Raw genomic sequence first — 27,705 nt, 5'->3', positions numbered from 1 at the left:
TAAGTGAACACTTCCTTTGCCACATCATTTTCCTCTCCTCCATGACAAAGGCAGCAATTTGGCAGACAAGTTCCATTTTCTTCAGTTATCCTTAAACATCAAGTTCTCTCTTACAATGACATGTGTAAACATAGGAAGCACAACACTACACGTGGAGGTGGTGAGCTACATTGGGTTATTGCCTGTCTTTGATTGCTCTATTTAGAACTATACATAATTACATATAAGTAACAGATTTGAATGTACGGTAAAATTGTTCAATGTAGACTTAACGAGTGTATGTACGATTCGTGTAAATGTAAGAATGATAAGTATGAATGTGATTAAGAGATGCATGCATGTATTATCAAGTGTATGGCTAAATGTTGATCAGAAATGTTCACTGATCTAGCGAAATGTGTTATAGATACTCTGAATCAAGAGTGAATAAGGCCCAACTTCAGCCATATCCTGATGTGTCATTGATCACTTAATCATCTGACTGACTACTGTGAATGGCAACCCGAGGAAAGAACAGGCATGGGCAGGCAGAGGAGAGGAGGAGGCAGCAGTGAGATAATATTAAAATAACGTGAGACTTTCAATCTGATATCTAGGTTATGTTTGCTTTAGATTCATTCTGTTGATTAATTTCACTGATATTTACAGTATAGATTTGAAGAAAAAAAAAGTGTCATTTTCTTAATAGATAAGCAGTGTCTGGAAATGAGGGTAAATATTAAATTTCTTATCCGTTTCAAGTTTGGGGACAATTTTTATTATTATTATTTTTTTTTTCTAGCAGATTTCCTTGGGTTTTAAATTAATCTGCCAGCTGTTTCCTCCACAAATCAGTCTTTTTTTCTACTCACCCCTTTCCCCCCACTGGTGTTAATACGAAACACGCAGAAATCGACCAGAAAAGATATTTTCATCTTGCATGACTTACAAACACATGCATGATAATATCACTGTTACCCACACTCCCCCCTCAGAAAGTAACAATTTGTGAAAAGGACAAGTAATCAATTAATGTTTAACATTTTTTATCTTAAAAAAGATACAAAATAATGGGTTGCTGTTCACAACTATACACTTTGCACTTACTTCACTCACTCACTCCCACAGGTCTCATGCCATGGGAATGTTTTGTGTTAAGCCAAATTTAACCAAACCTAACCTGATCTAACCAAACTAAGCTTAACCTAACTAGACCTAACCTAACTGAACTTAATCTAATTAGATCTAACCTAAACTAACTAAGCCTGACCTAACTATACCTAATTTAACCTAATCTGGCCATGATAAGTTTGTAAAAAAAAATCTTACTGTCTTGACAAGGTGGCATTTCCTTCATCATCATGTTTCCTTCCTGGCCTTCTCACAAGCTACAGTCACCATGGTACCTCACTGGCAAAACACTGTTCACATAAAAAAGTCATGGAATCTTGAGTATTTTTGTGGAATTGGGCAATAGTTGCACATAATGAGAAGTACATCTAGAACACACAGGCATCATCCTCAGACTGATTCAAATTCAGGCTGCATCTTTCTTCTCCAACAAAATAAAGTGCTATGATTGGCTGAATTAATCTTTTTTTCTCTTTTTTTATGATTGGCTGAATTAATCAAATGTTTTTTTTTTTATTGGCTGAATTAATCAAATGGTTTTTTTTTATTGGCTGAATTAATCAAATGTTTTTTTATTGGCCCATGGAATTGCCTTCATTCAAAGAAATCAACCAGCATGACTTATTTGGCATCAGCACACTGAGATAACTCACTGCAGTGTGACATATACATACAAACACACACAGCATCACTCAGTGTACAGTTAAAGATTTAATGTCAAGCAGGGCAGTGTGGCACTCTGGCCAGTAGTCTGGGTGCAGTATGGATAAGATTCCAAAAATGCATATACATGGGGTTGAAAATACTCAGAATGAAAACATCTATCCGGTGAGACAAGTAAGAATTGCTGCTATTCCATGAGCAAGGAATTTGATATATAATGAAATGAGTAGGCCAATGTTATTTCCATAATCCCCCAACAATAAAGTTGATAAGAAAGTTCCAGCTGCTCTTCTTCATGTGACTATTATAATATTAGTTAGAATGTTTTATTGATAGATGATAGTGTGCTGACCTGCAAAGATAATGAGACTCTTCTTTTCCACTCCAAGAATGGATCTGTCACTCAAGAGTCACTGAGCTCTGTTCTGTGGTACTTTATAATAGAGAAGAATTAACTATTCTTGATGTTCAATATTTTACTTTGACAAGACAAGTGCTATTTGTATTGAGAAATATACATCTTTTTTTATGATTCATGATATTAATTTCATTATTTCAGATTTGTACCCAAGATCAGCAGTCATTTGAGTTCCAGAATGGCACGCATAATGAAAAGATTCATTGGTAAGTACAGTTTTTTTCCTTCACAGCTTAAATGCTTTATTTAACACACACACACACTTATTTAGCGAGTGAGTGGTGACACATAAAGAACAATGTGTGCTCCAGTGCAAACGTACGAACGCAACTACCTCCTACGTCGCAGGCGAGAATCAGGTTACCCGCCACCCAACGTGATAAAGTGCCTTAAGACCCTGAAACTATTTCGGAACCGCGGGTCGAGGGGAGGGAAACGTGCGTCCCATCAAGGTTGTGACCTCAAGTGCCAGAGTTGACCGCAGGGTGGGGAAGAAGGAATACAGGCACACTGAAGTACCTCGGATTTGGTACAGTCTACCCTCCCTCCTCTTATTCAATGCAACATCTTTAGCCAACAAGATGGACGAATTAATCGTGACGGTGAGTTCTACTTGTGCAGACATTGTGGCGGTTACTGAGGCGTGACAGATTGTTCCTGAGGTGTGCTGAATGCAGGACTACCAGCTCTACCATCACCTGAGGTCAGGACGCAGGGGGGGGGGGGGAGTGGCCGTTTTCTGCCGCTCTATCCTCAGCCCCTCACACCTTCTTGTCGATATTCCGGCCGGTGTAGAGGCCCTGTGGGTGAGAGTCACGCCCACCCTGCCATCCCAGCAACACGGCCTCCATCATCGTGTGCGTCGTGTACCACCCACCACGAGCCACCACAGCACAGTTACTCACCACTCACATCATCGACACTGCTGATGCCCTGAGGGTGAAGTATCCTGCTGCCAAACTGGTCATCTGTGGGGACTTTAACAGATTAGATATCAACGATATCCTACACCAGCTACACCTCACCCAGGTCGTGGTCTTCCCCACCCTCCAGTAAGCCATCCTCGACCTTATACTGACAGACTTGGGCCAGCAGTACTCGCCCCCCAAACCGCTGCCTCCCATGGGACGGAGCACCCACCTCTCCATACTGTGGACACCCACACCCACCACCTCGACCCCCCGGTCAGCTGTCACCAGGACCCACCGTCCCATGCCTGACTCAGCCATGAGGGAGTTTGGGCAGTGGGTGACACAACACCCGTGGACCGAGGTGCTGGATGTGGAGGACGTCCACTTAAAATGGCAGAATTACATCGCCACCACCACAGAAGCCTTCCACCGCTACTTCCCAACCAAGAGAGTCACAACACACCCGTCTGATGCTCCCTGGATGACACCCCACATTAAAAGACTCATGCGTCAGCGGACCTGGGTGTTCCACTCCTGCCCGGTCCTTTACAGGAAACTAAGAAACAGAGTGATCAGGGAGATTAAGGCTGCAGAGGCAAACTATTACCCAGACAAGATACACCACCTCAAGCTGACCAACAACAGACAGTGGTATGCTAAGATCAAAGCTTTGTGTGGCCTACAAAAGCACACTTCGTCTCTTCCTTGCACCTCACACCTTCCTGCTACTCTCGTGGCTCAGGAGATGAATGATCACTTTGCTGCTATCTGTCAAACCTTTCCTCCCCTCCACACCACTCTGCTTCCTGCCTATCTTCCGGTCCCCTCTCATCCCCCCAGTGTCCAGGTGGTGGATGTTTTTAAGAGAATACTCAAATTCAAACCAAGATCCACCACTCCCACTGACCTCCCTATAAAAATTTACAAGGAATTTGCTGTAGAGCTAGCAACACCGCTATGCTCAATAATAAACGCTTCACTCTCCCAACACTCTTCCCCCGAGGACTGGAAGACATCTTACGTCACCCCCATCCCCAAAACCTCCAGTCCACAGTCACTCAATGACCTCAGGCCAGTCTCTATCACCCCCATCTCTAGCCTTATTTGTGAAGATTTTGTATATGACTGGGCCTACACCAAAATCTGTAATACCGTGGATATCAGACAGTTTGGAAATATTAAAGCCACCTCCACCTCCCATTACCTGACCAGCTTCCTTGAATTCATCCACAGCCACCTGGACAAGCGAAACACCTCTCTAGCTGTTGCTTTTGTGGACTTCAAAAAGGCTTTTGATCTTGTTGATCACACTGTTGTCATCAGCAAGACAGTGAGTCTGGGTCTCCCTCCTAACCTGATAGCGTGGCTAGCCGACTTCCTCACAGGGAGGCATCAGGCCGTTCGCTATCAGGGCTCTGTCTCTACTTTCCAACAGCTGACATGTGGGGTCCCCCAGGGGACCAAGATGGGTCCTCTATGCTTCCTCCTCCTCATTAATGACGCCCTCACTGACACCCCCCATCGTTGGAAGTATGTGGACAACTGCACCGTGGGCGTCCCAGTTTCCACCAAGAACCTGGACTACTCGCCACTGCAAGCGATTCTGGAGCGGCTGCAGACGTGGATGGAGGAAAGCAGGATGACCATCAACCACAACAAAACTGTGGTGATGCATTTCTGTACCTCCTCTGTACCAGTGCCCCCTCCCCAGCTATCAGTGGGCCCTCACCCCCTCCAGGTGGTCCGATGTGCCAAGCTCCTCGGAGTCATGGTGGACGACCAGCTGACCTGGAAGCAGCATGTCGCCAGCACCATAAGATCAGCTACCTACAGGCTGTACATGCTGCGCAGACTCAGGTCGCTGGGGACGCCGACAGATGAGTTAAGGGGGGTGTATCTTACCTTCATCCTCCCCAAACTCATGTTCGCCTCCCCAGCGTGGTCCTCCTCCCTCACACAAACTCAACAGCTACAGTTGGAGAGTGTGCAGAAAAGGGCGTGCAGGGTCATCCTTGGCCCTGCATACACCACCTATGAAGAAGCCCTGAACACCCTGAGCCTGTCCAGACTATCCACCAGGCACCGTGAGGCTCTGGAGAAGTTTGGAAGGGGACTTCTGAATCATCCACGTCTCAGAAACATGCTGCTGCCTGATGCGCCTCGCCCGGCCCGTGCCACCAGACACCACAACAAGATAACGCCCCTAAAGGCGCCGCGTACGGACCGGTACAGACTCAGTGCGATTCCCACCATGGTGCGAGCCATCAATCAATAGTCCCTTCTAGATTTGACTTACCTTTAGGATTAATGTCAAGTATTTCCCCACCCCCAATGTACATTTTCAGTTTGTTGACTGCCTAAAGAATAAACCGTTTATTATTATTATTATTATTATTATTACACACACACACACACACACACACACACACACACACACACACACACACACACACACACACACACACACACACACACACACACACACACACACACACACACACACAGACAGAAGGAAGCCGAGGAAGCTCTGACAGGGGCTTGGAGATTAGCTAAATTTAGATGAGGTAACAAAAAACATATGGCTGAGAAGAGACTTAAATGAAAAGGAAAGAAAAGAGCTAATTAAAATGAGGGAGGAAGTAAAGGCAAAAAACGAGGAGAGATCGGAAGAGCAGAAGGAGATATTCTATTGGGGGGTGTAGGACTTGAAAGTGAGGAAGTGGTACCTGAACAGGAGGGAGAACAGGGAAACAAGCTAAGGAGAAAAAAGGGCATTTTGAAGGTAGCTTACACAAACATTAATGGATTCATCTCAGGATTAAGGGAATTAAATGTTTATTTAAATGAGAAAAGTTCTGATATAATGGGCCTCACAGAAATAAAATTATATGATGAGCTAGAGGTGAAGAACATTGGGCAAAATCAATATAATTTATAGAAAAGAAGTAGAACATATAAGGAAGGAGGAGGAGTGATGTTTCTAGTTAAGAAAAGCTTAAAGGTGGTTGAAATAGAATATGGCAACGAATTAGCTGAGGCAACAAAAATTGGAGTGGAAAATACACAAGACAAAAAGAGGCAATACATAGTGATGTATGTACCACCAAAAACCAATGCCTGGTCAAATGAAGAATATGAAATAATGATAAAAGACACAGTGAACTGGACAGAGAAAGTGCTAAGTGGTGATAAATTGATCATGATGGGAGACTTTAACTGTAAGGTGTGGTGTTGGGAACAGTGGTACACAGAGGGAACAGAATCATCTTGGGGAAATAAATTATTACAGCTGGCAATGGATAATATATTAACTCAATAGATAAAAGGAGATACAAGATTTGGAAAAGATGGAGAAACATCAAGACTAGATCTGTTATTTAGTAAGGAACCAGAAGGAATTGAGAATGTTCACATAAGGTGTCTGTTAGCCAAAAGTGAGCATGCTACCATAGAATTCAATATAAATGAGGAAATAGAGAATCAAAGGAATGAAGAACACCATGCTGGAAGATTAAACTACTGTAAGGCAGACTTTGATAACATGAGGAAGTTTTTTCAAAAGGAGAGATGAGATAGATTCCATAAGGCTACAGGGGTCCAAGAGAAGTGGGATGAATTTCTTAAAATATATAAAGAAGGTGAAAAAAAGTTTGTGCCTAAAAAGCAGACAGTAACAACTGGTAAAAAAGAGTGGTTTAATAAAAGATGCGAAGCAGCAAGAAGGACGAAAGAGGATACATGGAAAAAATGGGGGAAAAGTAAAAGAATTAACCTGTGGAATAATTACAAACAAGCAAGGAATAATTACGTGAAGATCCTGATGGATGAACAAAGACAGTTTGAAAAAGATATAATAGACAGGTGTAAACATGAGCCGAAACTCTTCAATAGATATGTGAATTGTAAACTGAAAAGCAAAGTGAGTATAGAAAAGCTAATGGTAGGTGGAGTGGTTTATGAAGACCCAAAAGAGATGGCAGAAGTGATGAATAAGAGCTTTAAGGAAGTTTTTACAAAGGAAAAGGAATTTATAAGGCCATTGTACACACCTGAAAATGGAAAAATAGAGGAATTTCAAGTAACAAAAGAGGAAGTTGATGAAATCATCAAAACGTTAGAAGTGAGAAAGGCCACAGGACCGGATGGAGTGTCGGGATGGGTAATAAAAGAATGCAGTAACCAGCTTAGTGATAAATTACATACCATCATATGTACCTCTATTAATGAAGGAATAGTTCCACAGGATTGGAAAAGGGCAAACATCGTACCCATATTCAAAGGAGGAGACACACAAAACCCTCTAAATTATAGACTGGTATCACTGATGAGCATGGTTGCAAAAATGTGTGAAAGGATAATAAAAAACAAATGAATCAAGTTTTAGGAAGATAAGGACATTCTCACAACTTGTCAATTTGGCTTTAGAAAAAGGGAGATCTTGTGTCACTAATTTATTATGCTGTTATTCAAGAGTGATTGATATCATACAGGAAAGAGATGATTGGACAGACTGTATTTATCTAGATTTAAGAAAAGCTTTTGATAAAGTGCTGCATAATAGACTGCTGTGGAAGCTGGAAAAGGTAGGTGGTGTAAATGAAAAAATGCCGAAATGGATGGACGATTTCCTTAAAAACAGAGAGATGCGAACAGTAATTAGGGACCAGACATCAATGTGGAGCCCAGTATTAAGTGGGTTCCCCCAGGGGTCATTGTTGGCACCAATAATGTTTGTGGTGTATATAAATGATATGGTGGAGAATGTATCCAGCTATGATACGTCTTTTTGCTGATGATGCAAAACTTATGAGAAGAGTGAAGGGAACAGAAGATTGTGAAGAATTACAAAGAGATATAGACAAGGTGTGGGAGTGGAGCAACAGATGGCAAATGGAATTTAACTCTGGTAAGTGTAAAAAGATGGAATTTGGAAAAAGTAACAGAAGGTGTAGCTATAACTATAAGATGGGAAATGAAACAATAAATAAGACAAGAGAAAAAGATCTGGGAGTGATTTTCTCAGAGAATTTATCACCAGAAAAACATTAACAAGATAACAGGTGAAACTCTCAGCCTACTAAGAAACATAAGAGTTGCCTTTGCTTATCTGGATATAGAAATGATGAGGAAAATAAACACCACAATGATACATCCAAGATTAGAATATGCAGCTGTAATTTGATCACCACATGAAAAAAGCATATAAGAAAGTTGGAAGGAATACAGAGAGCAGCAACAAAGATGATACAAGAACTGCAAGATTTGTCATATGAGGAGTAACTAGCTAGAATGCAACTCCCAACCTTGGAAAAGAGACGAGAGAGAGGTGACTTGATTGCATTGTATATATTGCTGAGTGGGATGGAAAAACTAGATAGGGAACATCTCTTTATAATGAACGAAAGAGAAACAAGAGGATATGGAAGAAAACTAAAAGCAACAACCTGCAGAAGGGACATAAAGAAGTTTAGCTTCCCTCATAGAAGCATAGAGGCATGGAATGGACTGGAAGGGGAAGTGGTGTGTGCTACAAATATTCATGACTTAAGGAAAAGTTGGATAAAAACAATTATGGAGACGGGACAGTACGAGCTTACCTCCTCTTCCATATGTCACAACTAGGTAAAACTAGGTAAATACACACACACACACACACACACACACACACACACACACACACAGGTTGAAAAGAAAGATATGATGTATAATAGCAAACTAGTGTGTTTACTTTCTGCAGAATACCATTCAAATCCATATAATATTCATTAGAATGCACGTGCATTTAATGTAAATATTGCCTATAATTGATGCAATTTAAAAAAAAATTGCATTTGTTTTTTCATTTTCATCAAATTTTTAACTTAGTTTTGTAGTGGAGAAAGTTGATGCATTCTCAGATACATGAAACTGTTTCTAATTTACCTATAATAGGGATTAGTTATGCTGAAGGCAATAAAGAACAGTGAGACGTATTTCAAGATTATAACTCCTATGTTGTGCACAATACAATGTTTTCCATCATGTGACATGAGATGCCAGACAGAGAATGGATTAAAATTTTTAGTAAATGTAACCTGAATGCTTATGATGCTCTGTCCAGCTGGTATATAATATCATCAAGTTAATTAAAGTACAAGTTAGTTAATTATCTGGGTCGGTGCATCAGCAGTGTTGGCTTCCATACACTCCGTGCTCTTTACTGTGTTGGTCAAGGAGCCAGGAAGCCCACCAATTGAGATAACCAGGTGAGACCTAGCTGCATTATGAAAGGAAGAAGACAGGAGCTCCTTACTAAGTGTATGGTACTGTAGTATGTATTTGTTCATTCAGAAATTATTAATTCACTACTGAAATTCATCAGTGAAAATTATTGTTGTCTTAGGAAAAGTTGACATTGATGGAATGATACTTCATAAGCCATAAAATTAAGTTATTGTGTGGTGCATCAAAATTCCCATGGGTGCCTGTTGTGTGGAGTTCTTTGTATGTATCTAACTTTATCATTATGATCAGCATTTCTTTCCTGATAATCTTCACTTCTTGTAATTTGTATATACTATATATGTAATTATGTTTTCAGACATTGGCGCCAATTTGACGGATGAAATGTATCAAGGAATTTACCATGGAAGCAAAAAGCACGAAGCTGATTTGAGCCATGTGCTGAAAAGAGCATGGGAAGCAGGATTAAGTAAAATGATTATCACTGGAACAAGTCTGTCAGATAGCAAAGCAGCTTTGGAATTAGCCAAGACTAATGGTAAGATTAAAGATAGTATAAGAATAGAAGAATGTATGAAAATGAGACCAAAAAGCCACTTGATGGGTTTTGAGCATTGTCACCATCTCCATAGATCAGTCTAACATTCTCTTGAAACTGTCTTTTGTTGGTACACTTAACATGCTCTTGCAAAAATTTGTTCCACTCATTTACAGCTTCATTTGTGAACCATCTTTTGCCTGTCTCTTTTTTAAGTGAGTTTTGTCTAGCTTATGGTCATTCATACAAATTCTGACGTGTTTCTTGACAAAAGAAACCTGATTTATATCTATATTGAATTATACATTGGTAGATAATGTGAATTGAGAGTGTGTGATGGTGGTGTTATTCTGTTTTATATTCAACCCTTACCTAAAAAATTTCCTTGACAGGTTTCCACAGGAAAGCAATCAACCACCTTACAGCAAGACAGCTGGGAAGCATATTAGTACAATTGTGACCACATTGATATCTGATAACACATATTTACAGTGTTGATACCAGCAATAACTAGTCCTCATTGGATGACTGTGCAGAAACACTTCATTGTCTTGGTATCAGAGCTTGCAGTTTTCACACCAGCTGGCACCTTACACCACATCTACACATACCCAGGTCCACCATGTCAAGTGTGTCATGGATTTCTCTATTGCCCTCAACAGGCTTTAAAGGTGGCCAGACAAATAAGAAATCTGTTTCCATTGGGAACATTATGAGAACATGCAAATCCCTTAGGATTCCTTGCAAGGTCAGACAGCTCTGAGTGCTCCCCATAGCTGGAATTATCCACAGCTGACCCATGCCCAGTGTCATTTGCCTCTCATTCAATACTGTCCAACCAACTTTGAGATAAATTAACACTGTACTTGTGAATTCCCATTGCCATGTGGAGAATGGGAAAATTGAACAAGTGTGCGTTCATTCCCAGCTGAGCACCACCCTTGGACGAAATATAGAATATAGAGAAAGAATGCAAGAGTTGACAAATGGTTGGTAGAGAACACCAATCCTCACTTCTGGAAGAGACCAGCCACCACCATATAGTGATGGCAGTGCTTCATTTGTAAAAGATTTTGTCACATTTTGTGATGCTGAAGTGATATATTTTGAATGGCCATGATGTTGAGTTGCCTGCTACCTGTTGAGTTGAGAGACATTAATGATAACTTCTTTCAGATACAGGCTCTGTGGCTGTAGGTGTTTTATCAACCAGTATTTTATATATTTATATATATATATATATATATATATATATATATATATATATATATATATATATATATATATATATATATATATATATATATATATATATATATATACAGTAAAATCCCTTTCATCCAGCATTCGAGTATCCGGCAGCTTCAAGTATCCGGCACATTTTTCCCCAAGCCTTAAAATCAATAAAAAATCGATGTGTACTAATAAAATCGATTAAAATTCCTGCGCGAGGCATACTTTGTCCCCTTGCCACCAGAGCACACTGCTTCGCGCCACCTGCGGCCCACTGCACTGTGTTTACTCAGTGACTCAGTCCCGCGTGTGCACTGTTTATCGCCCGACGCCTTCATCATGCGTAAAGTTGTAGAAAAGAAGAAGCATGTTGTGCTTACACTTAAGCAGCTGATCAGATCAGCTGATCTTTGTTATGGTAAGATACGTGAGTGTAGGGTGGTGATTGTGAACATAATTTAACTTCTATTCAAGTATCCGGCAATATTCAAGTATCCAGCATGTCGGCGGTCCTGTTGATGCCGGATAAGAGGGATTTTACTGTATATATATATATATATATATATATATATATATATATATATATATATATATATATATATATATATATATATATATATATATATATATATATATATTTCTTTTATCCAAAGTTAAGTGTAATCACATTGAATATCAGGTTTCTACAAATAGAAAGTGCTTGCTTATATTGCTTGTATCCAAAAGACAGTGTTAGTGATACATGTATGTACTAGGTGTGTATGATTTCAGGAGGATGGCATGTGTGTAGTACTTGTCTGTGTGCTGTTTCTTGTTGGAGAGTTTTTGCTCCTACTGTGTACATTTTCTGTTTCTAGAATTTGAAATTTCATCCTGTTTAGTGTAGGAAAGAGAGATAATGGATTTTGTTATCTCTCTCCATTGTCTTACTTTGGGTTGTGTTTTTCTTAACAGAGAACTTATACTGTACTGTTGGCTGCCATCCAACACGCTGTGGAGAGTTTGAGAAGGAGGACACTTCCCCAGAAACTTACCTGGAAGAGTTACTTCAGCTGACCCTTGATAATAGGGGGAAAGTAGTTGCCATAGGAGAGTGTGGCTTGGATTATGATCGTACCCAATTTTGTGCTCCTGAGATACAAAGGAAGTAAGTGATTGTATTTATTGAATAGGAGAAAAGAAGTAGTGAGTGGACAGATATGTGGCTTATGAAACCATTTCCAAGATTAGGGAAGTCTTCTAGGTGAAGACTGACCCTAAGGAATTTTCAAGTATATATATAATACTTAGAACAAATGATAGAAAATTAGTAGGTGGCATGAGATGGTGATCTGGTGAGCTTTGAAGAGTGGTTGTACAAGATCTTAAATAAATATTTTACTTGTTTTCACCAAGGAAAACATGAATGTAATACTGAAAATTGAGCTCATTTTCAGTGAAGAAAAATATGAAAAATTCCATAACTATGGAGGCCATGAAAGACAAGATGAATAGACCAAAATATTTAAATCACTAGGGCCACATGAGATATACTTGGAGTATTAAGAAAATGTAAGGTTTTTATTAGTGATTAGTTGATAAATATTTTTAAGAAATCATTAGAGTCAAGGGAGTTGCTCTTTATATGAAGGGATGAAGTTCCCATCTTCAAGAAAAGAGATAAAATAATAGTGTTAAACTTTTGTCAGCCATACTTCACCAGTAGATATGTTACTGGTCCATCATTACAGGAAACATTAGGGATAATTTTGATAGGCATAGTTTGTTTAATAAAAACAATTAACATGAGTTTTCAAAGAGTAAACTTGCTTAGCTTCAATTGGAGGATTCACAAAGTGGCAGGCAATGGCACTTGGCACAAAGCAAAGTAGTGTTTGGTAAGGTGCCCAACCAAAGGCTATTGTGCAAGATTAGAGGGAAGGGTATTTGCTGTGTTAGGTCTTCACTTTGAGACAAATAACAGTGAATTACAATTAACAACTCACAATTTGACTGGAAGCAAGTAAAATGTGCCATTCCAAAGGAATCAGTTTTAGGATAACTACTGTTGTTAATACTGCACATGGAAATAAATGCTGTATACTTAGGTATATTGCATTTGTAATTCATTTTGATTCATTGTTTGCATTATTTCAGATATGCCATTAAGTGAGAAATTTCCACAGGTATTTTGAGAAGCAAATCAGTCTAGCAGAAGTAACTGGACTGCCAATGTTTCTTCATTGTCGCAATGCTGCAGCAGACTTGGTGCAGATCCTCACTGCCCACCGTGAAAAGATTAGTGGAGGGGTTGTACATTCCTTTGATGGCACTCAAGAAGACGCACAGCAGATTTTAGATTTGGATCTGTTTATTGGATTAAATGGATGGTAATATTGCTGTGAAAAGTACATGAAATGCTAAAAATAACTTGAATATGAGAGACTTTTATATATCAAGTCTATGAAATATAAAAGTGGGTTTTAAGAACGCACCTCCGTTATATGAGTGGCATTGTTTACTTACTCCAAATATGGAATATAAAATTGCTTAGCATCATATGTCTGACAGCATCGTTGCATCCAACAGCTCACTGAAAACGGAAGATAATTTAGCAGTTGCAGCATCAATTCCACCTCAGCGCCTCATGATTGAAACAGATTGCCCTTGGTGTGAGATTCGACCAACCCATGCCGGCTACAAGCATGTCACAACTACTTACCAGACTAAGAAAAAGGAGAAATGGGAAGGTGGAGTCATGGTTAAGAGTAGGAATGAACCAAATTGTATAGTGTAAGTGTTCTGTTGTGCCTTTATAGCCAAGTTGAAATATTACAGCTTGTAGAAATGTTGATACCAGAAATATGGCTGGATTTGTTTCATCATTATGTTTGGGTATTACTGAATATTTTGTATGCACTGATGGCTGTGATGAGAAATATAATTGTTAAGCATAATGTAGATGAAGTTTAATAAGTAGTGGAAGATCCATAAGGAGGGGTATAAGTGTGTGGCATACAGTTCATGGACACACTCAGAATCAAGTCACTGCAGAGTTATGAGGTTTATCAAAGTTGAAGAATTTATTGATCGCTCCTAATACTGAATGAATTTTATCTTTTCAGACAAGTTTTGGAAGTTATAGCAGCAATTAAGAAAGAAGATCATGATAAGTTGGCAGAGCAACTATACAACAATACCATGAAACTGTTCTTTCCGTCTGAAACAGAATAAAAGCAGCTTTGTATCCATCTTGTCTTGGAGTGATTAATAACATATTAATATGAGCAAAAATAGAAGTAGTATGTGTACCCATTCTTATATATTTTTTCATCTATAGTTGACAAAGAGTAACAGAGTGTGGAGATCAATATAGAGAGGTGAAGTCTGTATGTTACTGAGACACTGATTAGTTTCAGCTCACTGGCAGTGGTGCACCAATAATAAGGGTCCACATGTTATTAGCTTGCTGGTGGCCTGGAAAAAGGTAAATAAGCTTGTGGCTATGATGAAGGTGAATGAAAGAATCCTGATTTTACAGATCTCTGGCTTAGATTGTGGCAAGTCATACCAGAATATTTTACACATCCTTGACTTAATGAAGAGTCAAAGGACATGTTTTGGGATGTCATTATGGATGACTAGAGAATTAGAAAAGTGGAATTATATTTTTAGGTTGTGATCCTAATGAGTATATGTGTGATGTGAGGAATGAGGACATGTATGGAGACTATACTGTTCAGAGGAGGTTCAGCTCTTTCAAGAGTGAGTGCAAGGTAACTTTTACTCATATTTTACTTACATAATATAAAAAGAAGAAAAGGGAAGCTGCAAGAAGCCATGATGCTTACACACAGCAATTCCTGTATAAATAAAACTATATTATTTGTTTCAAATATGTATTTTCATTGTAGCTGAACCATAGACTACACCAAACTTGACTGTCCACTCTCCATTTTACTGTCAATGCCATTTCCCAAGTGAGTCTTAAGCAAGAAATAACTGTACTGTATCACAGACATACTTTAATATATTGGGTCATATATCAGTTCATATTCTACTTAGTGCATTTTATTTCATATCATAATACTCAGTAATAATTGCCGGACCTAAACATGATTTTAAAACTATTGCAAATAGGAAACTGACATAAATATGATGAGTTGAAGTGAAAGATCATGTCTGAAATGTTTACAATGCATTTTGTTTACTGCAGCAATTTCCAGTGATTTTGCAATAATTATTAAAATCCCATTTTATAGAGTGAACACTCCTGAATATGATGGTACACTCAAATTTGTAATAAAATGTCATTTAAGTGGTATATGGACTTGCGAGTGAATTATTTCACAATCTGGCAGGCATCATCATAGTGCCATGACTATAGAGAGAGTGAGAGGGAGAGAGCAATCAGTCAACTGTCAGTCAGTCAGTCACTCATGCAAGCAACACATCCACCCTGTATGCCAGACTTTTCTTATCTGTAAGTATGCAAAAGTTTGTGTTTGTTTATGCTTTCTGTGCTTCATTTTTTACAGTAAAGTCATAAGAAACTGTTTCAGTCATTATTTGTTTCAATTAGCACTGTTTGATAAAAGTGTTAGTTATAAAGAGAAAGAAAACATGACTTGGTGATTTAAAAAAATATGTTGCAGTAGGGCAGTACTAAATTTTGTATCTCATCATCTTTAAACAGCTCTGTTTCTTAACTTATGTCAAAGGATATTGTAACATTTATGATTTGCTTCAAGCTGTACTCAGTGAGACAGTAGCCAGCTCTAAAGAGAAGGTAGATTTTGACTGTTGGTGATTTGAAATTTCATATCAATGCTATGTAATTCTGATAGTATAAATTAAATCACCACATACTAAATCACCATGTGAGTATCATATGATTTTAAAGAAATGAAGACAGTATAATGTATTTGGATTTATGAATGATCTGCATGGATTAGGTACTGCCCACAATACTTTGCCACTTTGCTCCCTGTCCTGCTGCAATAAATTTAAATGCTTTATACAAGCTAACACCATAACTAGCTGTTTTGCAAGGTATTTAATTTTCAGATAACACAAGATCTGCATTTGCAGCTGTAGGTAAGTAGCTACGAATGTTTCTGCATACAGCCTATCATTAAAATAAGGACCATTAACCACGTCTTCCTCAATGATAACTAAGAAATTTTACCCAACAATTCAACATTTGTTAGTTACTTTTTATCATTATTATTATGTTTGTTCATATCTTCTATTATTATTATTATTATTATTATTATTATTATATCTTTTGAGTGATTTTTCTCTGGGTGGTTAGTGGCTGGCTGGCTGCCTGGCTGCCTGGCTGAATGAGTCATTGACAAACAGACTGACAGATTGGGTGTCAAGCTGGCTGGTAGCTAGTTGATGGGTGGTAAGGTGGCTGGCTGGGTGGCTGGCTGGTAGCTGTTTGGTGGCTCAGTGGTTGGCTGGATAGTAGCTTATTGTTGGCTGGCTGGCTCACTGGTGGATGGCTGGGTGGCTGGCTCACTGGTTGGCTGGCTGGCAGCTGGTTGGTGGATGACTGGGTGGCTGGAGGCTGAGTTTCCTCATCTTACAACAATGCTGCTGTCAGTCAGACTTCACAGCATCAGAATGTTGGCAGCTGAAGGTTTTTTTGCCTCAGTGATGTTTCCAAATTACTGATTCATCCACACTGTCAAGGAATTTTTGAAAATTATAATATTCACGAATATTCATTATCATAAATGAAGTTACAGTACATATATTTATATTTGTGGTCTTTATATCTTAACAGATGATTCATGATAGTACTTCTAGATGATCTCATGGATTATACTAAAACAACCCTGCTTTGTTTAATTCCTTTTGTGTTGACACTCAGATCTGGCTTAATTTATGAAATATGTATGCCAATATACTTGTTTTAAGACAAAGCTATATCAAAGTTGGTAAAGCCATCATTCCCAAACAAATTTGAAGCTTGTTAGCAGCATGTGGTAAGATACTACTGTTCTGACATGCATAAAAGTAAAGATTCTATGCAGATATGCCTTATTCATATAAGTTTAATATTGGAGAAAACACAATAAGTAATTCAGTTCTTACCAGTGCAATTCACAATTCAGAGTATCCCTGGTCAGTGTTTTAAGTCCAATGAGCTGTAGCTTCTCGATGACAGAAAAGGAGATGTGCACACCACCTATCTTTGGCATCACCACATTCATCTCACCCAGTTTAATAATTAGGCTTTTAAACTGAGCTGCAGAAATATTGCTTTGTGGAAACTTGAGGGAGCTGAGTATCCTGCAAAGTAGGAAACCTCTTGGTACTTATGATGAAGTGCAAGTATAGTTTTGGGCAGTAGTTGTGAAACCTTTTGAGGTGTTTTAAAATTGGAGCTTGTGTTTTAAACCATATATGTTTACAAGATTCTGGCTATATATTGAAACAGAAAACACCATATGAAATCAATGCCTCACTTTGTAATAATATTTCAATATTCAGTAATGATGTTTGGATTTTTATTGATGATAGAAATCACATTGCAAGCTGGTAATCTTGACAGAAAGCAGATAATGATGAACAGAAATAAAAACTTTAATATATTGGGTGAAAAACTGGTCATACTCTCAAGCTGGAAAAGACTCACCCATTCACAGGAAGGAGTGCACGAATCACTTTACATGCCCTCATCCAGTCACTTCCAATCTTTGAGAGCAACAATGTGGCATACTTTATACTTTTGGCATTCAGAATAGACAGCTCTGAAAGGCTATCAGGCTGGACATCTGGCATCACATGGATTCCTAAAAGACATATAAAAACAAATGATATTAATAATATAAATCATATCATCAGGTGTTTTAAATGCACATGGAATGACAACAATAATGAAAATTCAATTAAGTAATGTTATCAAGATAGCTTTCAAGTAATATGCATACTTCATCTGTTCTGTGACATCTGGTGCCACAGCTCTCAATCTTAATCCCACTTCTGTTGTAAAACTTACCTCCACTCTCATACATGTATTTATCTCCCTATGAAATACCTTAATTCCATCCATTAACTGCCCTTCCACATAACACACCATAAATTTTCAGGATATTCTGGAGAGCTTCCTATCAATATCATATACATGTCTAATCGTGACCCACAGAGGCTACATATACTTTTTTACTCTGTTTATCTTTCTGTCTTTGATGCCATCTTTCAGGTGACCAGAGCAGAAGAGCATCCATCTCTCCTTGTCCATACACTCTCCTCTAGCTTATTTTATGTGCTGCACCTCTATTAGCTCTTATTTCAAACATATACTTATTTACCCTAGCCTTCCAATTTCTAAGTTGCCTTCCTCTCCTTCCTTTACTTTTCCTAAACAATATTCTAGTATAATTTTACAGATATCTGATCCACACAACCTTTTTCCTTTTCTGAACCCTCTTTATCCCTTATTAACTTTCCTTTTTATTACATATTTCCACTGATCTTTCACTGAAGACTCTCTTATATCTAACTGTACATACCAAGACGTCGAATATGATTTCTCTTTACCAATTCTGGCAGTTCCTTGAGTATCTGCTGAGCTTGTTCAGTGGTGCCAAATGTGATGCACAGATTTTTCACACTTTTAGGCAAGTGGGAAAGAGTCATCAAGTTTCCCGTGAATCTGCTCACATTGCACCTGGAAATAAAAGATAACAGCTGTTAATAACATTTATATTAAAATAATTTGAAGTGAGTTCAGTCAAAGAAAAGAAAGAAAACTTACTTTTGGTTTTCATCCTTTCCACCTAATAGAGAGTTGAGGTGATAATCTGAAAATCCACTTTCTTTATACCTCCATTGATGTTGGAAGGAGAGTTCAACCTCACAATTCCTCTTGGAAAGTGAAACTAACATGTCATCCAGATATGGAATATACGACACCTCATTTTCTAGGATAATTCTAACTGGAGTGCTGATGTCCAGATACTTAAACAGCACCAAAGCAGCTCTTGTGTGGCCATCACAAACTTCGAGTGACTGAGGAAAGAATGGAACACATTAGCTTGTGTTGAATGAATTAAAAACTGAGAATATTTATGAGATTAGGTAGCAGAGCAGTCATTCCTGTACCATGCAAAAATTCTACAAATAATCTTTTACAAAACCTGAAAGGGTAACCCATCCATCCTTCTGTGTGCATCCTGAATATCCATTAAGCATATGCATCATAGGGGGCTTACCATCAGACACACTGATGAACTAATGTTTTATATCCAGTTCCCAAAAGCCTACTATACAGCCCATGGCAATAAGTAACAGCCTGCATCCCCACAGCTCCATGACTGAGGCCAGGAGCTTTCCTCTGCTATTGTTTTATTGAATCTTAACAGTGAATCAGTTTTGGTGTGTTTTTAATCAGTATTAGTGTGAATAATGCCCCTTTTGGTCAAATATTATATTATGACTTCGTTGGACATAAAAATCACTCAGTCATTTAACTGACAGTGACCACTGTTTGTCAGGCAGCTACAACAGATGTTCCAACTCTTTGGAATCTTTTGACTGAGTTTTATTCTTAACATGTGTATATGATTGTAAACAACTCTTGATACTAATATGTTAATTAATTTGTTAATTGATTCTTACCAAATATAAATTTATCATGCGCAAAATGTGCAATTCTATGAATGGAAAAAAAAAAAAAAATGAGGGAAAAAAAGGTCAATGCAGAACTAATCAGCAATGGCATAAGTTACCTTTGCTGAACCCTAATTTATCAGGATTGGAAAAAACCTGTTTCTTAAACCCAACCCATTGTTTTTAAGGGATTTTATTGTTTTTGGGGGATTTTATTTATTTATTTTTGTTTATTCCTCATATTTATAGGTAAATCAGTTTAAATAAGCAATTGAAAAGTAATCTAGTGAAACAAAAGATTTGAAGTGTTTTTTTTTTTTTTCTTTTTTCATGTAGGAGGGGGAGTGGTCATGAGCAATAAAAATATAATAGAAAAATAAAAAAGGCCGAATGAAATGCCTGTTTCCAAACAATAAAAAATAAATAAATAAATAAATAAATAAAAAGGCCCAGTGAGGTGCCTGTCCTCAGAGTCAAAAGCAGTAATCAGAAATTATAGGATAAGTGTCTTGAAACATACCTCTTGAAAGAGTTCAAGTCACAGGAAGCTGGAAATATGAAAGCAGGCAAAGAGTTCCAGAGTTTACCAGAGAAAGGAATGAATGATTGAGAATACTCGTTAACTTTTCCATTAGAGAGGTGGACAGAATAGGTGTGAGAGAAAGAAGAAAGTCTTGTGCAGCAAGGCTATAGGAGAAGGCAAGGTATGCAGTTAGCAGGATCAGAAGAGCAGTTGGCATGAAAATAGTGGTAGAAGATAGCAAGAGATGCAACACTGGCAATGAGAGAGAGGCTGAAGACAGTCAGTTAGAGGAGAGGAGTTGATAAGACGAAAAGTTTTTGATTCCACCCTGTCTAAAAGAGCAGTATGAGTGGAACCTCCCATACATATGAAGCATACTCCACACATGGATGGATAAGTCCCCTGTACAGAGACATACAGAGACAGCAACTGAGGGAGGGGGATGAGAAAAACTGGCAGAGATGACTTAGAACACCTAACTTCACAGAAGATGTTTTAGCTAGAAATGAGAAGTGAAGTTTCCAGTTTAGATTATAAGTAAAGGACAGACTGAGGATGTTCAGTGTAGAAGAGGGGGACAGTTGAGTGTCACTGAAGAAGAGGGGATAGTTGTCTAGAAGGTTGTGTCAAGTTGATAGATGGAAGAATTGAGTTTTGGGGCATTGAACAGTAGTAAGTTTGCTCTGACCCAATCAGAAATTTTTGAGAGATCAGAAGTCAGGCATTCTGTGACTTCCTTGTATGAACTGTTTACTTCCTGAAGGGTTGGGTGTCTACAAAAAGACGTAGGAAAGTGCACGTTGATATCATCAGCGTAGGAGTGGATAGGACAAGAAGTTTGCTTTATAAGATCATTGTTTAATAACAAGAAGAGAGTGGGTGACAGGACAGATCTCTGAGTAGCAACACTGTTAATAGATTTAGAAGAACAGTGACTGTCTACTACAGCAGCAATAGAACAATCAGAAAGGAAACTTAAGATGAAGTTACAGAGAGTAGGACAGAAGCCATAGGAGGGTAGTTTGGAAATCAAAGCTATGTGCCAGACTCTATCAAAAGCTTTTAATATATATATATATATATATATATATATATATATATATATATATATATATATATATATATATATATATATATATATATATATATATATATATATATATATACAAAATCACCAAAATCTCTAAAAGAGGATGACCAAGACTCAGTAAAGAAAGCCAGAAGATCATCAGTAGAGCAGCCTCGATGAAACCCATAATGGTGATCAAATAGAAGGTTGTGAAGTGATAGATGTTTCAGAATCTTCCTGTTGAGGATAGATTCAAAACTTTAGGGAGGCAGAAAATTAAAGCAATAGGACAGTAGCTTGAGGGATTAGAATGGTCACCCATTTTAGGAACAGGCTGAATGTAGGCAAACTTCCAGCAAGAAGGAAAGGCAGATGCTGATAGACAGAGTTGAAAGAGTTTGACAAGGCAAGAGGCAAGCACAGAGACACGTTTTCGGAGAACAATAGGAGGGATCCCATCAGGTTAATAAGCCTTCCAAGGGTTTAGGCCAGTGAGAGTATGGAAAACATCACTGTGGATTTTAGTGGGTAGTATGAAGTAGTCAGAGGGTGGAGGAAAGGGGGCAGTCACAGCCTGCCCTCCAAAGACAACTCTCTTCCTCCACACAAAACTACAAGCACCTAATAACACACACACCCTTCTCTCAAAAATTTTAAAATCATCATGGTGACTCCTACACCAGCCTCAGAGTCCCCATCTGGGGAGGGGACCATAAATGTCCCTAGGTCAGACTGCCTTTCTGTCAATGACCTAAGTGTCTTGACACCCCACTCAACTTTTTCTTCATTAACTTTAACTAATTAACTTCCAAAGTGGAGCATATTCTGACTCTCTTTCCTTTTGCAGAGATCTCTACCACCAGTTCACCACCAACTTTGGCTTTCCTCTCCCTTCACTGACCATCCTGGTGAACTAGCCTTCAACTTTGCTATCCTCCACGACCTAGAGCAATTGGTGCAACACCCTACACGATCGTATTCCTGACCGTCTTGGAGATACGCCCAACATTCTTGACCTTTTCCTGAGCTCTAATCCTTCTGCTTATGCTGTCACCCTTTCTTCTCCATTGGGCTCTTCCAATCACGATCTCATATCTCATATCTGTATCTTGTCCTATCGCTCCAATCCCTCCTCAGGATTCCCCTAAGCGAAGGTGCCTCTGGTGTTTTGCCTCTGCTAGTCTGGGGGACCTGAGGAGGTATTTTGCTGATTTTCCCTGGAATGAATACTGCTTCCGTGTCAGAGACCCTTCTTTGTGTGCTGAGCGCATAACAGAGGTGATAGTGTCTGGCATGGAGGCATACATTCCTCACTCTTTTTCTCATCCTAAACCTTCTAAACATTGGTTTAACACAGCTTGTTCTCATGCTATACATGATAGAGAGGTGGCCCACAAAAGGTACTTCCATCACCAGAATCTCATGCATTTTATATTTCTGCCCAGAACCATGCCAAGTCTGTTCTCCAACTAGCCAAAAACTCCTTCATTAACAGAAAGTGTCAAAACCTTTCAAGATCTAACTCCTCTCGTGACTTCTGACATCTAGCCAAAAATATCTCCAATAACTTTGCTTCTTCTTCTTTCCCTCCTTTATTTCAACCAGATGGCACCACTGCTATCACATCTATTTCTAAAGCTGAACTCTTCGCTCAAACCTTTGCTAAAAACACTACCTTGGATGATTCTGTGCTTGTTCCTCCCTCTCCTCCACCCTCTGACTACTTCATGCCACCTATTAAAATTCTTCTCAATGATGTTTTCCATGCCCTTGCTGACCTAAACCCTTGGAAGGCTTATGAACCTGATGGGGTCCCTCCTATTGTTCTCCAAAACTGTGCCTCCATGCTTGCACTTTGCCTAGTCAAACTCTTTCAGCTCTGTCTGTCAACATCTACCTTTCCTTCTTGCTGGAAGTTTGCCTACATTCAACCTTTTCCTAAAAAGGGTGACTGTTCTAATCCCTCAAACTACCGTCCTATTGCTTTAATTTCCTGCCTATCTAAAGTTTTTGAATCTATCCTCAACAGGAAGATTCTTAAACATCTATCACTTCACAACCTTCTATCTGATCACCAGTATGAGTTCCGTCAAGGCCGCTCTACTGGTGATCTTTTGGCTTTCCTTACTGAGTCTTGGTCATCCTCTTTTAGAGATTTTGGTGATACATTTGCTGTTGCCTTGGATATATCAAAAGCTTTTGATAGAGTCTGGCACAAAGCCTTGATTTCCAAACTATCCTCTTACAGCTTCTATACTTCTCTCTCTGTAACTTTATCTCAAGTTTCCTTTCTGATCGTTCTATTGCTGCTGTGGGAGACAGTCACTGTTCTTCTCCTAAATCTATTAACAGTGATGTTCCTGAGGGTTCTGTCCTGTCACCCACTCTCTTCTTATTATTCATTAATGATCTTCTAAACCAAACTTCTTGTCCTATCCACTCCTATGCTGGTGATACCACCCTGCACTTTTCCACGTCTTTTCATAGACATCCAGCCCTTCAGGAGGTAAACATTTCATGCAGGGAAGCCACAGAACGCTTGACTTCTGATTTTTCTAAAATTTCTGATTGGGGCAGAGCAAACTTGGTATTGTTCAATGCCTCAAAAACTCAATTCCTCCATCTATCAACTCGACGCAACCTTCCAGACAACTATCCCCTCTTTTTCAATGACACTCAACTGTACCCCTCTTCTACACTGAACATCCTCGGTCTGTCCTTTACTTATAACCTGAACTGGAAACTTCACATCTAATCTTTAGCTAAAACAGCTTCTATGAAGTTAGGCGTTCTGAGACATCTCCGCCAGTTTTTCTCACCACCCCAGCTGCTAACTCTGTACAAGGGCCTTATCCGTCCATGTATGGAGTGTGCTTCACATGTCTCGGGGGTTCCACTCATACTGCTCTTCTAGACAGGGTGGAATCAAAAGCTTTTCGTCTCATCAACTCCTCTCCTCTAACTGACTGTCTTCAGCCTCTCTCTCACCACTGCAATGTTGCATCTCTAGCTGTCTTCTACCACTATTTTCATGCTAACTGCTCTTCTGATCTTGCTAACTGTATACCTCCCCTCCTCCCGCAGCATCGCTGCACAAGACTTTCTTCTTTTTCTCACCCCTATTATGTCCACCTCTCTAATGCAAGAGTTAACCAGTATTCTCAATCTTTCATCCCTTTCTCTGGTAAACTCTGGAACTCCCTGCCTGCTTCTGTATTTCCACCTTCCTATGACTTGAATTCCTTCAAGAGGGAGGTTTCAAGACACTTATTCATCAATTTTTTGACTAATGCTTTGACCCTTTTATGGGACTGGCATTTCAGTGGGCATTTTTTTTACTGGATTTGTGTTGCCCTTGGCCAGTGTCTATCCAACATAAAAAAAAAAAAAAAAAACTGCTTGGGTGAGATCTAACTGCACTGGTGAGCGGCAACTCTGTTCCTGCATAGCTGAGTTGTAATGGATGAATTTTGATGAATAAATCTCATATGTCCTCCCAAAGAGAAATAAAAGTGGCAGAATTCTAAAGGCAGACCAACATTACATGGATACATGCTGATCATTAGTGGATTGCCTGGTATAGATGTGAACCGCACATGTCATACTGGGTTTGATTGATCACCCCTTCCTTTCACACTGCTCAAACATTTGTCAAGTTGTAATGGCTTTATATCCTAGAATAATAATGTACAACAAGCATATCATATCTTGATACTTACACCAGAAAAGAAGCGAGCCAAGAGGCTAGCCAGTTCTTCATTGCATTCAGCCTCCACGAGAAAATCAAGCCACCTGGTTCCCTGGAATCCTGCCACTTTCATTTCCTCCACAAGCTCCGCAGAATATTCTTGTAACTTCTCTGAACCTTGATGAGTCAGCAGACCAGTTAAATACAGGAACATATTATCATATTTTGTCAGGTCCTCATGTGTTTTGAGAAGTTTCTGGCATAGTCTTTTTAATGACTTTGTATCTTCATCAGAATATTTATTTATGATGTTGAAGATCTCTTTCCTTTCCTCCTCGGGTACTGTGAGCTTCTTTAGAAGATACATAATCTTGGCCTTGTCTGAAGATGCATCATTCTCTTTATTGATGTATGTCATAAATCTGTTTGCAGCATAAAATTCCAAAATGCTTTTGTGATGTACAGTGAGATAAGATGTAAAGCCTTTACTAGTCCACACTTTATCAACAACAAGAAAAGCTTCAGACATATCATTAAAGGGAAGCTTGAGTTCTGTACACTTACTATCCAGTGCCTTTGTAGACAGATCAGAAAGCTGCATAGAGCCAGATGAAAGTGTATCTAGGCAAACACTATAGTACTCTTGCAGAAACTCCCTTATGCCCTCTTCACACTTATCTTTGGGCAGAGCAACTACACCCTTGCAATCCTGGAGCCTTTTCAGTAGGCGAGACTGAATGAGCTCATGGAAGGCAATGTAGAGGCCAGTTGCTGTTGTTTTGGGATTTATTTTACCTGGATCAGCAGCCCAGAGGTAGGTGAGCAGTGTGAGGTTAAGAGGCAGGCGGTAGTGTTCACCAAGTTGGGACCTGGAATGCTTCATGAAATCAATCAATTTACTAGTTTCTTGATTACTCTGTTTTTCACTTATCATTTCATTATGTAGCTTTTCTACAAATTCAATTCTTTTGTCAAAAGGGATTCCTCTTAGTTTAGTTTGCACCTTAGGATGGTGGTTTACAATATGAAGGAGGTCAGAATGTTTGCTTGGCCTTGTGGTGATTAGGAGGTGTAGTTTTCCACTACTCTTTTGTATATGTTTTTCTGATAATTCTCTAATAAGTTTTTCAGACCCTTCATTCAGTTCATCAAAACCATCCATCACTAGTAATACCTTAAGTTTTAGTACTGAACGAATTAGGTCATCATCATCAAATTTATATGAAGCTGTTGGTATGAGATATTGAATTAGACCTAAGTAAGAGGAAATAGACTGTTTTTTCCCCTCAGCATGAAGAACCAAATCATAATCACGGAGGCCTCTAAAAATTGATTTCTCTCCTACCCAGTCTGACAGGATTAGTTTAGTGAGTGTGGTTTTTCCTGCACCAGCATCACCTTCCAGTATTATGACTGAAGGTTCTCCACCACTCTCAGTTTTCACCTCAAGAAGTTCATTGTATTCCAGGTCATAAATTTCCTTCTCATTTGCACAGCTTACATCAAGTTTTGTAAAGACATTTTTGATATTCAATCTCTCCTTTCCAGTCACAAAGGATGCTGGATCAATCTTGGATATATCTTCGTATAGTTTTGACAACTCACTTTTCCCTTGTTCATTGATTGTGTTTACCTGTTCTTTTCTGAGTTCCAGCAATTGTCTTTGCAAATCATAGGGATCCCCTATGGTTGTCTTCATAATATTATCCATGTGTTCATTTATTTTCTTTATTTCTTGATCTACATCATGTGCAGGCTTGTATTTATCTTTTGCTAATGTCAACAGTTTCTCAGGTATCTTTTTAAACTGGTCACACAAGTCATCCATGGCCTTAACATCACATTTATCAAATGGGTCATGAGCTAGCTTGTTTCTTAAATTTTTTGCAGTCGTACAGAGAGATTCCACAGTGTCATTCCCGGCAGGCTTTTCCCCCCATTTCAAGTCATCACAGCCCCACTTTATACAGGCAAACAATAAATTGACATCATAAGTGACACCAGTATGATCTTCTTCAATTCTCTTGCGCATTTCTTTATCAAACATGTTTCTAAATACAGTCATGGTCATGGATTTCCCTCTTTCCTTATTAGTTAAATAATCTTTAATTGATTCATCGTCTTTCTTTTTGCATCCCCACTTGAACACTAGGTGGAGAGCTTCGCGAAATTCAGTCTTTGTTATCTTGAAGAGTTTGAGGATTGTTATATCCTGTGGAGTGATTATGTTACGGAATGTGGACATGATGGATCTCACTGTGACATTGCTGTGCAATCAACTAGAGGATATAGGTGGACTTCACTTAAAATTCTGTTGGTTGTAGCAATTTGCTGTCTGTGAATTTCTAGGGGAGGAAAAAAAGTAAATCAGGAACGCTAAGTTAAACATTATGATGTTTAGTAGTGTTTCTTTGGCATATCAGTATTTTGTGCATTATTTACGTAGATCGCAAGTAAATTAGACAGTTAATGAAAGCAAGGAATGCAAAATTCAAATTCTCGTGTCCAGGTATTCCGAAAGGGATATCGTTTGAATTTAGTGTGTGTGTGTCAGTTTGCTTGCATTTTCTTAAGTGAAAAAGACTTTCATACTTACAATTAAAAAATGCACAGACCAGGGAATGTACAGAGACATACTTTGTGTGAATGTATTCTTGTTAAGGGAGACTGAGAAGAGACTAACACAAGGAAGGTATACGATAATAGAGAGCATTTGTCCTTGAAGC

The 27,705-nt window shown here is 38.8% G+C and overlaps 2 protein-coding genes across 7 annotated transcripts; one reads left to right on the top strand and one right to left on the bottom strand.

Annotated features, from left to right (window-relative positions):
- The first annotated feature begins 71 nt into the window (after positions 1–71).
- LOC135101349 (deoxyribonuclease TATDN1-like) lies at positions 72–15,571 on the top strand. Of its 4 annotated transcripts, none has more exons than XM_064005210.1 (7): positions 72–160; positions 2,333–2,397; positions 9,683–9,862; positions 12,050–12,242; positions 13,261–13,464; positions 13,664–13,867; positions 14,200–15,571. In XM_064005210.1, exons 2-7 carry the CDS (start codon positions 2,370–2,372, stop codon positions 14,306–14,308), a joined length of 918 nt encoding a protein of 305 aa, XP_063861280.1. In that variant the 5' UTR covers positions 72–160; positions 2,333–2,369; the 3' UTR covers positions 14,309–15,571. The 4 variants fall into 4 exon arrangements, with proteins under 4 accessions (XP_063861280.1, XP_063861281.1, XP_063861279.1 ...); XM_064005211.1 differs by having other exon boundaries at positions 92–157; XM_064005209.1 differs by having other exon boundaries at positions 101–174.
- LOC135101348 (uncharacterized) lies at positions 14,957–27,705 on the bottom strand. Of its 3 annotated transcripts, none has more exons than XR_010269228.1 (7): positions 27,576–27,705; positions 25,011–27,324; positions 18,846–19,099; positions 18,629–18,758; positions 17,724–17,880; positions 17,180–17,377; positions 14,957–16,766 (listed from the first exon to the last, which is right to left on the bottom strand). XR_010269228.1 is itself a non-coding variant. In XM_064005205.1 (7 exons), exons 2-7 carry the CDS (start codon positions 27,222–27,224, stop codon positions 16,733–16,735), a joined length of 3,015 nt encoding a protein of 1,004 aa, XP_063861275.1. In that variant the 5' UTR covers positions 27,225–27,324; positions 27,576–27,705; the 3' UTR covers positions 14,957–16,732. The 3 variants fall into 3 exon arrangements, 2 of the variants coding, with proteins under 2 accessions (XP_063861275.1, XP_063861276.1); XM_064005205.1 differs by having other exon boundaries at positions 18,601–18,758; XM_064005206.1 differs by having other exon boundaries at positions 18,601–18,758; positions 27,617–27,694.

Source organism: Scylla paramamosain, chromosome 6 (assembly GCF_035594125.1).
Source record: "Scylla paramamosain isolate STU-SP2022 chromosome 6, ASM3559412v1, whole genome shotgun sequence".
Taxonomy (NCBI): Eukaryota; Metazoa; Arthropoda; class Malacostraca; order Decapoda; family Portunidae; genus Scylla; species Scylla paramamosain.
Note: the sequence above shows the minus strand (reverse complement) of the source record. Positions and strands in the feature narration are given on the sequence as shown.